At 38.8% G+C, this 13699-nt stretch overlaps 1 protein-coding gene across 1 annotated transcript in view; it reads left to right on the forward strand.

The window, feature by feature from the left end:
- The window catches only part of CAPZA2 (capping actin protein of muscle Z-line subunit alpha 2), a 49985-nt gene that overhangs the window by 20097 nt on the left and 16189 nt on the right, over positions 1-13699 (forward strand). The window contains exons 2-5 of the mRNA XM_055141064.1: positions 2182-2245; positions 4865-4916; positions 8653-8716; positions 12518-12724. Coding sequence (XP_054997039.1) covers positions 2182-2245; positions 4865-4916; positions 8653-8716; positions 12518-12724 — 387 coding nt within the window. The remainder of the gene's footprint in view (positions 1-2181; positions 2246-4864; positions 4917-8652; positions 8717-12517; positions 12725-13699) is intronic.

Here is a 13699-nt window from a genome sequence, read left to right on the forward strand (position 1 = left end):
CATGTCTCTTCATTTATTAGTTCTTTGATTTCTTTCATTGGTGTTGTGTATAGTTTCACATTCTATGTATATCTGTATGTACATATAGGTATGTACATATCTATATCAGATTGATAGGCATTGGGGTGCAATGGGGGAGCACACAATCAATACCAAGTACTTACTCCTGGCTCTGTGCTCAGGGGACCATATGGAATGTCAGAGATTGGACCTGGGATCCGCCACATGCAAAGCCTTACCCTCTGTACTGTCTCTTTGGCTTCTCCACAGATATTTTAATGGTCTTCCTGTACCTCCTTTTCATCTCTTTACTCTGAAAATCACAAGATGCATGTGTGCATACTAAAGAACAGCAACAGTGTCAGTAAAGCAGAGGATAGGAAAATAAGTCATCCAGGCTGTTGTTTTATGCCAAGGATCTCTCTTTAATTCCACCAATACTTGACGTATATAAAAATACTACCTGGAAAGCTTATTTGGTATCTCCTGGGCCTTGTGTGAGAGTTTAATTCTGGTAGAGCACAGTAAGGCTTCTGAGTTTACTTTCCTAACAAGACCACTTCAGCTGTGGATCTTCAGGAACTGTAGTTACTAGAAAATCAGTTAAAATGGACAGGGCCAGGTAAATAGCACAGGAGTTAACTATGTACAAGGCTTGTAACCCAGCCCAGGACACATATCCTCCTGAGCATCACCAGTGTAGTAACTCTGGAGCACCTGAGCACCATCAGATACTCAGTCATCCCCCACCCTGCCAGGCCCTAGCACTGAAATATCAGAGTATTCAGAGTGGCCCCTTGTCCAGTGCTTGGGATGGCTCCCCCCCCCAAAAAAAAAAAAAAGTACTCAAGACCAGTAGTTTTCAGCTTTGCCGACTGTGTTCCTGTGAGAAAAGTATTTCTCAGACTTCATAGGCAAAAACCAAAACAAAACGTTTATAATTATTTACCAGTATTTAGGTAGTACCAAATATGACCCCAACTGTACCATATCTTTAGCAGTAATAATTTTCTCACAGACCAGCAAGATGTGTCTGTGAGCTAGCATCAGTCTATGTACATGCAACTGCACAAGATTGCTGTATTTAAGTATGGTATTGGGATAATACAGTAAGACCTTTGTCTTGTACATAGCTGACCCAGATTCCATCCCCAGCATCCCATATAGCCCCCAAGTTTCATCAAGAGTAGTTTCTGACCTGATGGCCACTCAGTACCTCTATTGCAAACCACAACACCCAAAAGGAGAAAGAGAGCAAAAGGGAATGCCCTGCCACAGAGACGGGGTGGAGTGGGGAGAGGGATACTGGGATCATTGCTGGTGGAGAATAGGCACTGGTGGAGGGACGGGTACTCAATCATAGTATTACTGAAGGGTAAGCATGAAAGTTTGTAAGTCTGTAACTGTACCTCACGGTGATTCATTTAAAAATAAAAATAATAATAATAAAAAAATAATAATAAAATTTAAAATAAAGTCAACCACAAAAAAAGAGAGTAGTTTCTGAGTACAGAGCCAGTAGTTAGCCCCGAGCCCCACTGAATGTGATGCTCCTTATCCCCCTTCCAGATGTATAATATTGGTATTTAAATTTGCAGGTATGGTTTAATTACTGATTAATTGCTTTATTGAAAAATAGTAATACTCAGGACCACCTAGAACCAGGGATTGAACCCAAACCTCAGGACTCCTGTACGCAGAGCATGTGCTTAACCCTTTGAGCCATCACCCACTCTTCACATAATTTAAAATAAAAAATTTATTTTGAGAAATTGTATTGTAGGTAGCTTTGAATCCTTAAATGCATTAGTTATGTTTTATAACATACTAAGCCCATTTTTGTATTATAGTAAATGGTTAAAATAGTAGTAAACTTTAAGAATATCACTTTGAGGGGCTGGAGCGATAGCACAGCAGGTAGGGCGTTTGCCTTGCACGTGGCCGACCCGGGTTCTAATCCCAGCATCCCATATGGTCCCCTGAGCACCGCCAGGGGTAATTCCTGAGTGAAGAGCCCCAGGAGTAACCCCTGTGCATCGCTGGGTGTGACCCAAAAACCAAAAAAAAAAAAAGAATATCACTTTGAAATCAGAATTTGAAGTGTATACTTTTGTAATTTTTAGAGGGGTGTTTTAGCAGAGGCTTATCTGTGGAACATTAATATCTTCATTTCTCCTTCAGGTGCGCATAGCAGCAAAATTCATCATTCATGCTCCTCCTGGAGAATTTAATGAGGTGTTTAATGGTGAGTGTTTATAACACTAAGGCTGATATATCAAAAACTTACTAGTTTGAAGAATTAAATTATATAATTAAAATATTTTTTTCTTAAAAGTAGGATGAATTTATGATTTGTGTTATTTTGGGTGAATTAACCTCAATAAATATTTTAAATATAAAATTTTAAGCCATTTTGTCACTAATACTGTCATCCCGTTGAGCATCGATTTGCTCAAGTGGGCACCAGTAACGTCTCCATTGGTCCCTGTCGCATTCAGGGTCAGGGGAATGAGGCCCATTATTGTTACTGTTTTTGGTATATCGAATATGCCACGGGGAGCTTGCCAGTATCTGCTGTGCAAGATTCTGTATTGCTCTCTTCCGGGAGCTTCGTTTTATAGTCTCTGGATCTTGACCATTGATGAGAGAGATTACATGGCGCCGAAGGCAGTTTGAGGGTGTGACTGCCAAGCTACTGGAAAACCGGGGATCTGGGTGGAGGAGGCCCAGTCCCGATCGGAGCAGGCTTGGAGATCTCAGCCACTGGTCCTGCACACCTGGGCTCCTGCCGGTTCCTTCATGCATGAGGCTCGTCAGAGCATGTGGACAGTGGCCTTTAGCTGGAGCCCCTTGGGGGGGGGGGTTGTTGAGTGAGTCTCCCTCCCTATCCCAAGCAGAACTTAGCTATTTTATAATTTTCAATTTTTTTTTTTTTTGGCTTTTTGGGTCACACCCGGCAATGCACAGGTGTTACTCCTGGCTCTGCACTCAGGAATTACTCCTGGCGGTGCTCAGGGGACCATATGGGATGCTGGGAATCAAACCCGTGTTGGCCACGTGCAAGGTAACCGCCCTACCCGTTGTGCTGTCACTCCAGCCCCAATCTTATTTTTAATGAGTACTTAATTTTACTGTTTACAAGTTGCAGTGGGCTGGAGCAATAGTGCAGCAGGTAGGGCGTTCACCTTGCACGTGGCCAACCCAGGTTCGATTCCTCCGCCCCTCTCAGAGAGCCCGGCATGCTACCGAGAGTATCTTGTCCGCATGGCAAGCTACCCGTGGTGTATTCGATATGCCAAAAAACAGTAACAAGTTCTACAATGGAGACGTTACTGGTGCCCGCTCGAGCAAATCGTTGAGCAACGGGATGACAGTGACCAATTGCAGCACTTTGTTGTTGGGAAATGTATAGATTATTTTGTTATTTTCATTTTTAAAATTTGAATTACTCTTGCTTTGTGTGCACAAGACCTCAGTTTGATCCCTGGCATCACATGCTCCTATCCCTCGCGTTGCCAGAGGTCCTTGAATACCAGTCGTCATGGTGACCTTTTTTTCACCTCTGGGCCCAGGCTTCACCGTGAAACCAGTCTAACATCTAACCACCAAAGTCAGTGAACAGATTATTGCTGGAGAGGGCCCCAGGCCTTCTGAGCACTACTTGGGAGCCCCTGTCCTCTCAAAAATATTTGGGGACGTTGTTTTAGTTGCTTTATGATGTCAGTCATCCAAAAGACTCCAATATATAAAACAACTAATGAAAGAAAATAAGCTTGAGTTTGTGAAACTGCTGCTTTTTTTGTTCTTTGCCTTTTATAAAGTGCTTAATAGTATTATTTTTCATCCAGGAAGATAGCTTAAAGGAGTGGAATACATGCTTTGCATATTAGGCCCAGGGTTTGATTCCCAAGATCATTTGGTCCCCTGAGCAACACCATTTGTGGCCCTAGTTATCCCCTGAACACTGCTTTTGAGATCTCTTTAAAGTTTTTAAAGTAATGTTTTAATTAATGGGCAGGTAGATTAATTGAAGTTAAAATTAATACTGATTTAAGAACCAGTTACTAATTATACTACTGTATCAAATAAAGGAGAGTTGTTCATAAGGTCCTAAACATTCATTTGTCATTTGACCTTTTTGAAAGCTGTTTCTTGTTGAATCACTTTTTCTTTTCTTTTTTTTTCCTTTTGGGTCAAACCTGGCAGTGCACAGGGGTTACTCCTGGCGGTGCTTAGGGGACCATATGGGATACTGTGATTTGAACCCGGGTTGGCCGGGTGCAAGGCAAATGCCTTACCCGCTTTGCTATCGCTCCAGCCCCTTGAATCACTTTTTCATAGAGCATTTTTATTTTAAACTCATGATAAATAGTATTGCCAAACTTGGAAATGTATTGTCAGTACTCTACAGATCTTTCTTTGGGCAGTGGGGAATTAGACTTGGAACAACACCTGGCAGTACTTAGAGGCTGGTTTCAGCTCTGTGCTTAGGATTCACTCCTGGCAGTATTCGGAGGACTATGTGGTACCAGGAATTAAACCCAGGTCTCCTTTTGCTTAGCTATTTAAGTTCTTTGTCCTCTTTGTAGATTTATCACATCTTCCTTTTTGTGTAGCTTTTCTCCATTTTAGAGAGCTGCATTTTAGTCTGTCTACACTGATGTTAAGATAAAAGTATGTTGATTTAATTTCCTGGCCAGTATTATTGCTGTGCCCTGATGTGTGTTTGTGCTTATTTGGTCATCAGATTGATATTTTCATCTTGTTTACATTGAGAAGAGGGACCAAAATAACTTGCATTCATTGCATAGAAATTTCAGACACTGAAAAGTAGTAATTCAGAAAACATAATTTTGTTTTACAGATGTTCGGTTACTGCTTAATAACGATAATCTTCTCAGGGAAGGAGCAGCCCAGTAAGTATTGTATATAGCAATATATATTATAACAAAATAACTGAAGTGTCATGGGAAAATACTTTAAAGGTGGTGTTCCAAGCAAAAGTTGTGTTAGCTCTCATTTCCACTAGATTTGGTTTTGAATTGTTTTTTGGAAAGTAATTCAGTGTTGTATTGAACTATCCAGTGTTGGGATTCACCCTCACGAGGTAATCTGTCACCTTTTACTGAGATGTTCAAAAACTGTATAACATAAACTTGTATAACATTGTTGTACAATCATTGCTCAGTTTCACTAGAGCAAACAGTAGCCATAATTAGGTTTCCAATTAATTGCATTAGTTTTTCAGTTAGAAGAGAAATGCCTTAAATGAAAAATTATTTTAGTTAAAATAACGTAAATATTTACAATGGCATTGACATTTATGATTCTGGCATACATAGTTACTTCACTGCCACCAAAGTGCCCCAACACTTACTAGTGCCTTTGTGTCACCTCCAGTCCATCTCCCCTCACCTCAGTTTGTACTCCCACACCATATTATCCATTGATCCTAACTTTCCCCTTCTTTCCCGATACACTGCAGATGAGTGGCGTCATCAGTGCCTGTCCTCCCTCTGGCTTGTTTTGCTCATGATGCCTTACAGTTCTGTCCAAGTTTCACAGTTTCATCTTTTTACTAACAGCTGTGTACTATTCCATTTTCAATTGCATTTTTTTTTGTTGAACCTGTTTTACACAAGAATCTCTCTTTGCCACATCTCTATACCTTTTCTCCTTCCTACATTTGCTTCTTGCTTTATCACTTGAATTTTTGTCCCTTCCCCTTTTCTTAAATGAGAAAAAAAATCTGAAATTTTTATAAATGATTCTAATAGATCATCTTTACCAAAGGGTATAAATTTTCTTCATGTTTTAGTAAAGTTAGGCATCCTGAAGAGTTGGTAGTCTCAAAAATAATACACCTTAAAACACCAGAAATAACTTTTTTTACTCAACTGGCATGTGAATACTGAACTTCACAAATTTGCTCTATGATGAGATAAGTAAGCCTGTGAGGGATTTTTCTATATGGAGTCAGTCATATTTGGTGTCAAGTCAAATGAAATATGAATCCATTTTAAAGGCTTAGAAATCCTATGGAATTCACACTTAATTTTAGTAGGGGTGAATTTTTTGAGCTGTTTAAATGATGAACAGCTATTTTAATAGGAAATAAGAAAAATGATTTGGCTAAACTGAAGGAAATAGAAGCTAAAAAGTTAAAGGAGGGGCTGGAGTGATAGCATAATAAGTAGGGCATTTGCCTTGCACTCGGCCGACCCGGGTTCAAATCCCAACATCCCATATGGTCCCCCGAGCACGGCCAGGAGTAATTCCTGAGTGCAGAGCCAGGAGTAACCCCTGAGCATCGCCAGGTGTGACCCAAAAACCAAAAAAAATAAAATGGAATAAAAATAAAAAGTTAAAGGAATGAGTTACACAAGAATAGAGAAATCATTGTTTTCAAGATGTCTAACTGAGTGGTTGGCATTTAAATATTTGCATAGAAGAGGGGGGAGGTGATGAGTGGAGAATGAATGGATAGATGCTATAACTTTTTTTAAGGAGAAGAACTTTGAAAGCCATCTAGGCTAACCCCATCTTTGTGTTGATCATGTAAGTGGTGCCCACATTAGCTAATAGCCAAGGTGGAACAAAATCAAGATCTGACGCCTTGGGTTGGTGAGTAGCATCCCTATTTCGGTGTATTAATGATCTATTTATGCTTTGGGCATTTAAGGTAAAACTTTACATATTTCATATTTTTTGTTTCCTTTCTATGTTTTCTACTTTTCTCCCCCCCAGTTCATAAATGGAAGGGTTTTTGATATTAATAGTAAAAAGCTGTAGATCAAATTACTAGTTAAATAATGGCTTTTACAGGAAAATAAATTCTGTATTTTAAGTGGCTTAGAATACTTTTAAAAATTGAAACTTGAAATAAATTCATTTAAGGGTTAATAACTTTATGACTGTTACAACTATTCTGGGGTAAGTTGAAGTTTGGGATTTGGGGGCTATTTTTGTTGGGACCGTGCATCCCCTGGATGTGCTCAGGGATCCCTCCTGGCAGGACTGAGGGAACTGTGCCAGAGATCAAACCTGAGTTGCTGCCTACAAAGCAGACACCCTACTCACTGTGCTCTCTGTTCCCGGAAATTATAGGGTTTTGTTTGTTTGTTTTAGGTTTGGGGGCGGGGGAGGGGCTGCACCTAACTGTTTTACTTAGGTTTTACTCCTGGCTCTGTGCTCAGGGATCACTCCGTGGTGAGGTTCAGGGGACCATGTGTAGTGCTAGAGCTCAAACCTTGATTGGTCATGTGGCCATTGGTCATCCTACCTGCTATATTGTCATTCTTGATCCTGGAAATTGCAGTTTTAATGACTTAAAAACCAGAAGTGAGGGGCGAGGGAAATAATGCAGGAATTAAAGGACATGCTTGCCTGCTACCAGCTCCAGTTTTATCCCTATATGCTCCCATGGACTAGAGCGGTAGCACAGCGGGTAGGATGTTTACCTTGCACGGGGCCGACCCGGGTTTGATTCTTCCGTCCTCCTCGGAGAGCCCAGCAAGCTACTGAGAGTATCCCGCCCGCACGACAGAGCCTGGCAAGCTACCCGGGCATATTCTTTATGCCAAAAACAGTAACAAGTCTCACAATCAAGACGTTACTGGTGCCCGCTCGAGCAAATTGATGAACAACGGTACGACAGTGCTACAGTGCTAGGCTCTCATGAGCACTGCTGGATATTGCCCCTACCCTCCCTGCGCCAGTCAATCCCCATCCTCTTCCATAACTACAGGGGTGTCCCAGTTTTTCCTGGCACTGCAGAGCCTGAGCAACAGGTCCTTGCATTGAATCACTGGTCACATCAACTGAAAACACTGGGAGGTAGTAAACCCACCATCCCCCAGTATCACATGTTCGCTGATACTACCAGATGCGGCCTGGGTGGTTCCTGAGCTCAAGCATTGAACCATCTACCTTGTACAACTCTAATCATCACGAACGAACCCCAAGTTCTTTGTGCACTTAGTGGATGCTCTTAACAACCCCCGCCTACCACCACACCCACACCCCCACTCCCCACCCCCTGAAAACAAACAACTTCCATGATTTCTGTTTGCTTTACGTCCCAAATGAAGTCCATACTTAATTCTCTCTTTTGAGACATTTTAAATCAGTTCTTGTACTAGAACCTCATTCCTGCCATGTGTCAGGCATTAATGGTGGTTCTTTCTCTGGTGTACGTTAACCTAAAGTCTCAGGGCTAGGATGAATGGAGACATTACTGGGCCCGCTTGAGCAAATCAACGATCAACAGGATGATAGTGATAGTGATTCTGATTTTATTATCTGTCCTCTTACTGTACATCCTGTGATCATAGGACCTGTCATTATTCTTCGGCATCTTTAATCATACATATTCTCTTACCTGGTATTGTATGATAATATATACTAGAATAATTGAGCATGTAAATGACAACCTTTGAAAAGGCCGGTATTTACTAATTTAATTTTCCTCTAAATATTAAAAGCTTGATATGTGTTTTTTTATTGACCATATCTATGTACTATTTATAATTAATGTAATGGAGTATTATTTACTTTGCCATGTGCAGTGCAGGAGACTTTTATTGACAATTGAATCATTTAAAAGCAGTAAATTTTATATTTTATACAATTGGCCTTTCCTCTTTTTTTTAGTGCTTTCGCACAGTATAACTTGGACCAGTTTACACCAGTAAAAATTGATGGTTATGAAGATCAGGTATGTTAATAAAAATGCAGATTCTGCATATTTTATTTGTAATGGTTAATGTATTCTAAACAAATTCTGAGGAGGTATATTTAGAGATTGTTTTTAAGTTTATATTTATTGTAACTACTTATAGGGAAAATTATTGAAAACTTTGTTTCTTCTGTTGAGACCAATAATGCTATTAGAAAAAAAATTTTCCCTTTAGAAATTTTCTAATACAATTCTTTCCAAATTTTAGAAAATACTTTCTTTGAACCTACTTTCTTATTTTTTATAGGGAAAAATCCTATATTAATCAAAATCTAGACTATATATTAGTAAGATTTGTATCATAATTTGGTTGCTCTGGAATTCTACAATTCTTCATGTGAGTAACTTAGCATTTAGTAATTGTTAAATCCTTTCATTCCTAAGTGCAAGTTAGAACAATGCAAAAATAAGTCACAAAGTGTCAAAAGTATTCTTTTTTTCCTTTTTGCCACACCTGGCAATGTATAGGGGTTTCTCCTGGCTCTGCACTCACCCCTAGAGGTGCTCAGAGGACCATATGGGATGCTGGGAATTGAACCGAGGTCAGCCACATGCAAGGCAAAAGCCCTATCCATTGTGCTATTGCTCCAGCCCCATTTTTTTTTTCAGCACCATATTCTTAATTTAAAAAAAATTTGGGAGGGTTTAGAGTAACTATTTGAACAAATGCTGCAATGAGAATACTCCTGTGAGAAGCATGACATATCTAAAACAGCATGGAGAAATTGGTAGGTATAACATGAAAGAATGATAACAATTATGTCTCAGTGGTTAATTATGTCAGAATGTGTGCTTCACGTTATTCATTACATAGTCTGTAATCTTAAACTTCTGTGGGAAACAGTGAGACTAGGCAGCAACAACTTGATGTTGAACAGAAATAAGTTTAGATAATTATATATGCATGTGTTTACTCAAATATATGAAGCTGCATAGTGATTAGTTAATCTCCAGAATTTATTTCCCCTCCTCAGGAAATTAAACATTTTTTGACTGTCATAAACTACCATTCTTATTTTTCTTTTTCTTTTCTTTTTTTGCTTTTTGGGTCACACCCGGAGATGCACAGGGGTTACTCCTGGCTCTGCACTCAGAAATTACTCCTGGCGGTGCTTAGGGGACCATATGGGATGCTGGGAATCGAACCCAGGTCGACTGCATGCAAGGCAAACGCCCTACCCACTGTACTATTGCTCCAGCCCCTACCATTATTTTCCTAAGTAAAAGAATCCGTAAGAGATTTTTTGGGTTGGTGGAATGAATCCTTTTATAATGTTGGCTATCTCACAAACTTATTTTACACATCTAACAAAATTTTCGTATTTAACTTAATATAAAAAGGTTTGTAATAATCCTATATAACTATAGGTAATAATGTTTCAAAATATATTATCAAATAGAATCTAGGAGTGTGAGAAGATTAATACATTAGGGCTTTGGGCACGCTGATACGATCCTGGCACTGCATTGTACCCCTAGCAATGTTAAGTGTAGATGGCCTCTGAGCATTGTCTGGTGACCCTTGTGGTCCCTAGCACCTCAGGGCCCAAGTAGCTCTGCATCCTCAGGCCCTAATGTTGAACCCTGTTTGACCAGGTATCACCAAAAGTGGCCTTCTGCTCTCTGAACACTGCTCAGAGGATACCCACGCCTACTATCCCTCTGTACCCAATAAAAGAGCAGACCAGTTAGTATTACAAGAATGCAAGCGTGTTCCATGGAACAGTGCTGTTTGTCTTACCTAAGAACTTACAAATCAAAAAGAAAAATACGGGTTGAGAAATAGTATACAGGGGTTAAGCTTGCCTTGCACTTGGCCAACCCTGGTTCTAATCTTAGCTACCGCATACTCAGTCCACCAAGCACTGTCTGATGTGATGTGATTTCTGTACACAGAGCCAGGAGTAAGCTCTGAGTATATCCAGGTGTGTCCTAACTATTCCTTCTGCCAGTATATAGAAGAGAACCTCTTACGTGTAAAATGCTGTTTAACAAAAGTCAGTAGTAAGTATGATCAACTGCAAACTAGAGAAGTTTTAGTTAAAGCAGAAAATTATTCTGGGTCTACTATCACCATTAGTCATAAATGAAGATATAGCTAAAAAGAAAATGGGACTTTTTAAAACCTTGAAATAAAAAAAATTGATATAGAAATATGAGAAACGCTAGTAAACAATCTCCCAATTGAAAAATGTTATTAGACTTAAAAGAATTTCCTGAGATGGGGCTGGAGTGATAGCACCGCGGGTAGGGCAGTTGCCTTGCACACGGCCGACCGGGGTTGAGTCCCAGCATCCCATATGGTCCCCTGAGCACAGCCAGGAGTAAGTAATTCCTGAGTGCAGAGCCAGGAGTGATGAGCATCATCAGGTGAGACCCAAAAAGCAAAAAAAAAAAAAAAAAAGAATTTCCTGAGATGACTCATTTTAAGGTTAGTCTACAAAACTTACTGACTTTTCTCTGTTGCAACAAGGAAATGCTGTAAACTAAAATTGGTGGGACTTCAGGTCAGGGCCAGGGGAAATATTTTATTTTAACTAATGATAAACTTAGCCATAAAACTAAGTAAGCCCCCCCCCAAAAAAAATATTTAAGTAAGCCCTAGATTGTGAAGAAAATGGTGGTTATCTTCTTGAAACATAAAATATAATTTTAACAATGGAACAGTTAAGAACAAAATTAAATTTAACTCTCATAGAATTTCAAGTAAATGAAATTTTTTAAAATGACTGAAGTATCAGAAGAGTATATGTATGTGCAGTAAAAAGACAGGGAAAACCATCTTAAGACAAATTCAAACTGTGTAGGGAAAGACACATTTTGTTACATAATAGTTTTAATTATAGAATGAAATCCTATTTTAACGAAGACTCATAAATTGAGAGAAAAAGCCTCAGCTGAAAAAATACTGGATACTTTTGTAAGGCAATTTAATTGTGTATCAGAAATGTAAGCCCTTCACCTACTGTGCACACCGCCAAGGATCTATTTCAGAGAATTAAAAAACATCTAATGAAAAAAATGTCTCTTTTTATGTAACAAAATGTTAAGTTTATGCACATGTAATTAAAATGTACAAATAGCTGAATTTATTTCTTTTACTTTTAAAATCAATAAACTGCCCATCATTGGCTCATTTTTTAAAAAATGGCAGGGAGGCTGGGGAGTTAGCTCAAAATGATAGAGCACGTGTTCAGTTCCAACACTGCATGTTCCACCCTCTAGCATGGGTGGCTGTGGCCCTAATTCTCGCCACCCTCCACACATTGAGGATGCCACACCACATACTTCTAGGGGAGGAGTCCATATTTAAGAAAATCCTGGGGGCGGGGGCATTTCTAAGTAGATGAGGTTTGGGAACAGCTTATAATCAAAACCACTGAAGATTCTTCCTAGATTTCTATAACCATCCTGGTTGAAAATTATTACCAAGTTCCGACTTACAGTAACAAATAGATATGTTTATTTCTCCCTCTTTCCCCCCAATAACCTGAGTACTCCAGCATTATATTAAAAAGTGCCTTTTTATTTTTTTCCCCTCACCAGGTAGCTTGAAAGTTATCCTAGATTGGTGGAAGCAGTCAGATCTGCTAACCTCATTGTTTTTATAGTCTGTACATTTGAAATTTTTTAGTTCTGCCATGTAGTTATAACAGTTGCTTGGAGTAGAATCATTTTGTGGATTATAGAGTATTAGTATTCATATAGTAATATTATCAGTACTTAAATGCTAATTTAACTACCTTTTTTTCCCCCCACAATTTCATTGTACCATTGAAGGTGTTGATAACAGAACATGGTGACTTGGGAAATGGAAAGTTTTTGGATCCAAAAAACAGAGTCTGTTTTAAATTTGATCATTTAAGAAAGGAAGCAACTGATCCAAGACCATACGAAGCAGAAAATGCAATCGAATCATGGAGAACTTCAGTAGAAACTGCCCTTCGAGCTTATGTAAAAGAACATTATCCAAATGGGGTGTGCACTGTAAGTCATCAATGTGCAGCTTTTTCCTGTTAAGAATGTTTTTAAAGAAAATTTAAATAGTGAACACAAATGGGAAAAAGTTCATCCCTTGAATTAGATTCAAATAGGAGTTCTTGAATTGTTTTAGCAAAGCATGGTATGATGAGTTTTTAATCTTTCTGTTTATGATGCTTCTTGCTTTTTATTAAACTTTAAGCTATGAAATCTTAGTACAGAAATAATTATTTAGAACTACAATTATGTCTTTATGTCTCTATAATTAATTTCTTAATTTTCGTATTTCTTTTGTATGTTTTTCGTAAGCTTTTTATTCAAAGCTTTTATTTGCATATCTCAGTTTGAAATGTGATAGGAAACATGAGGGGTCTTTTTCCTTTGGGATTTTTCTCCTTTTTATTAATTGTACAATCTGGAATGTAATTCAAAAACCTGAAACAAATGCTTTGCGTGCAGAGGCTTGAGTTTAATCCCCACCACTGTATCATCCACTTAGTGTTGCTGGGACTAGCACAGTCACCAACGATGTGGCCTAAAAAAACAAACAAAAAGAAACCCCAAATCAAACTAAACCAAAAAACCTAAATACAGATATAAAGATATATCTCTGGAACGCAGATAGTTTTTAAGGTTTCCCTCTGCTTTTATAGTCCTCTCTATAGCCAGAGTGAATTCCAGAAATCTAAATCATGCCATGAAACTTGCCTGCTTGAAATTCTTTACAGATTTCCCTTTGTTCTTTTTTTAATTAAATTTTATTTTATTCTATTTTTTAATTGACTTTCCCTTTGTTCTGAGGGTAGAGTCCAAGCTTCTAAATATGGTTTACATGTGACCTCGCCTCTGCCTATCTCTCCAACTTAAGGCAGATCTACATCTTGGTTTATACCTACTTTTCAAACCAAATGAGTAATATTACTAATGGTACCTCCTTTGCTCTCAGAGGTTTCTTAGCATGAAAAATTATATGGTCACTCT

Source organism: Sorex araneus, chromosome 1 (assembly GCF_027595985.1).
Source record: "Sorex araneus isolate mSorAra2 chromosome 1, mSorAra2.pri, whole genome shotgun sequence".
NCBI lineage: Eukaryota > Metazoa > Chordata > Mammalia > Eulipotyphla > Soricidae > Sorex > Sorex araneus.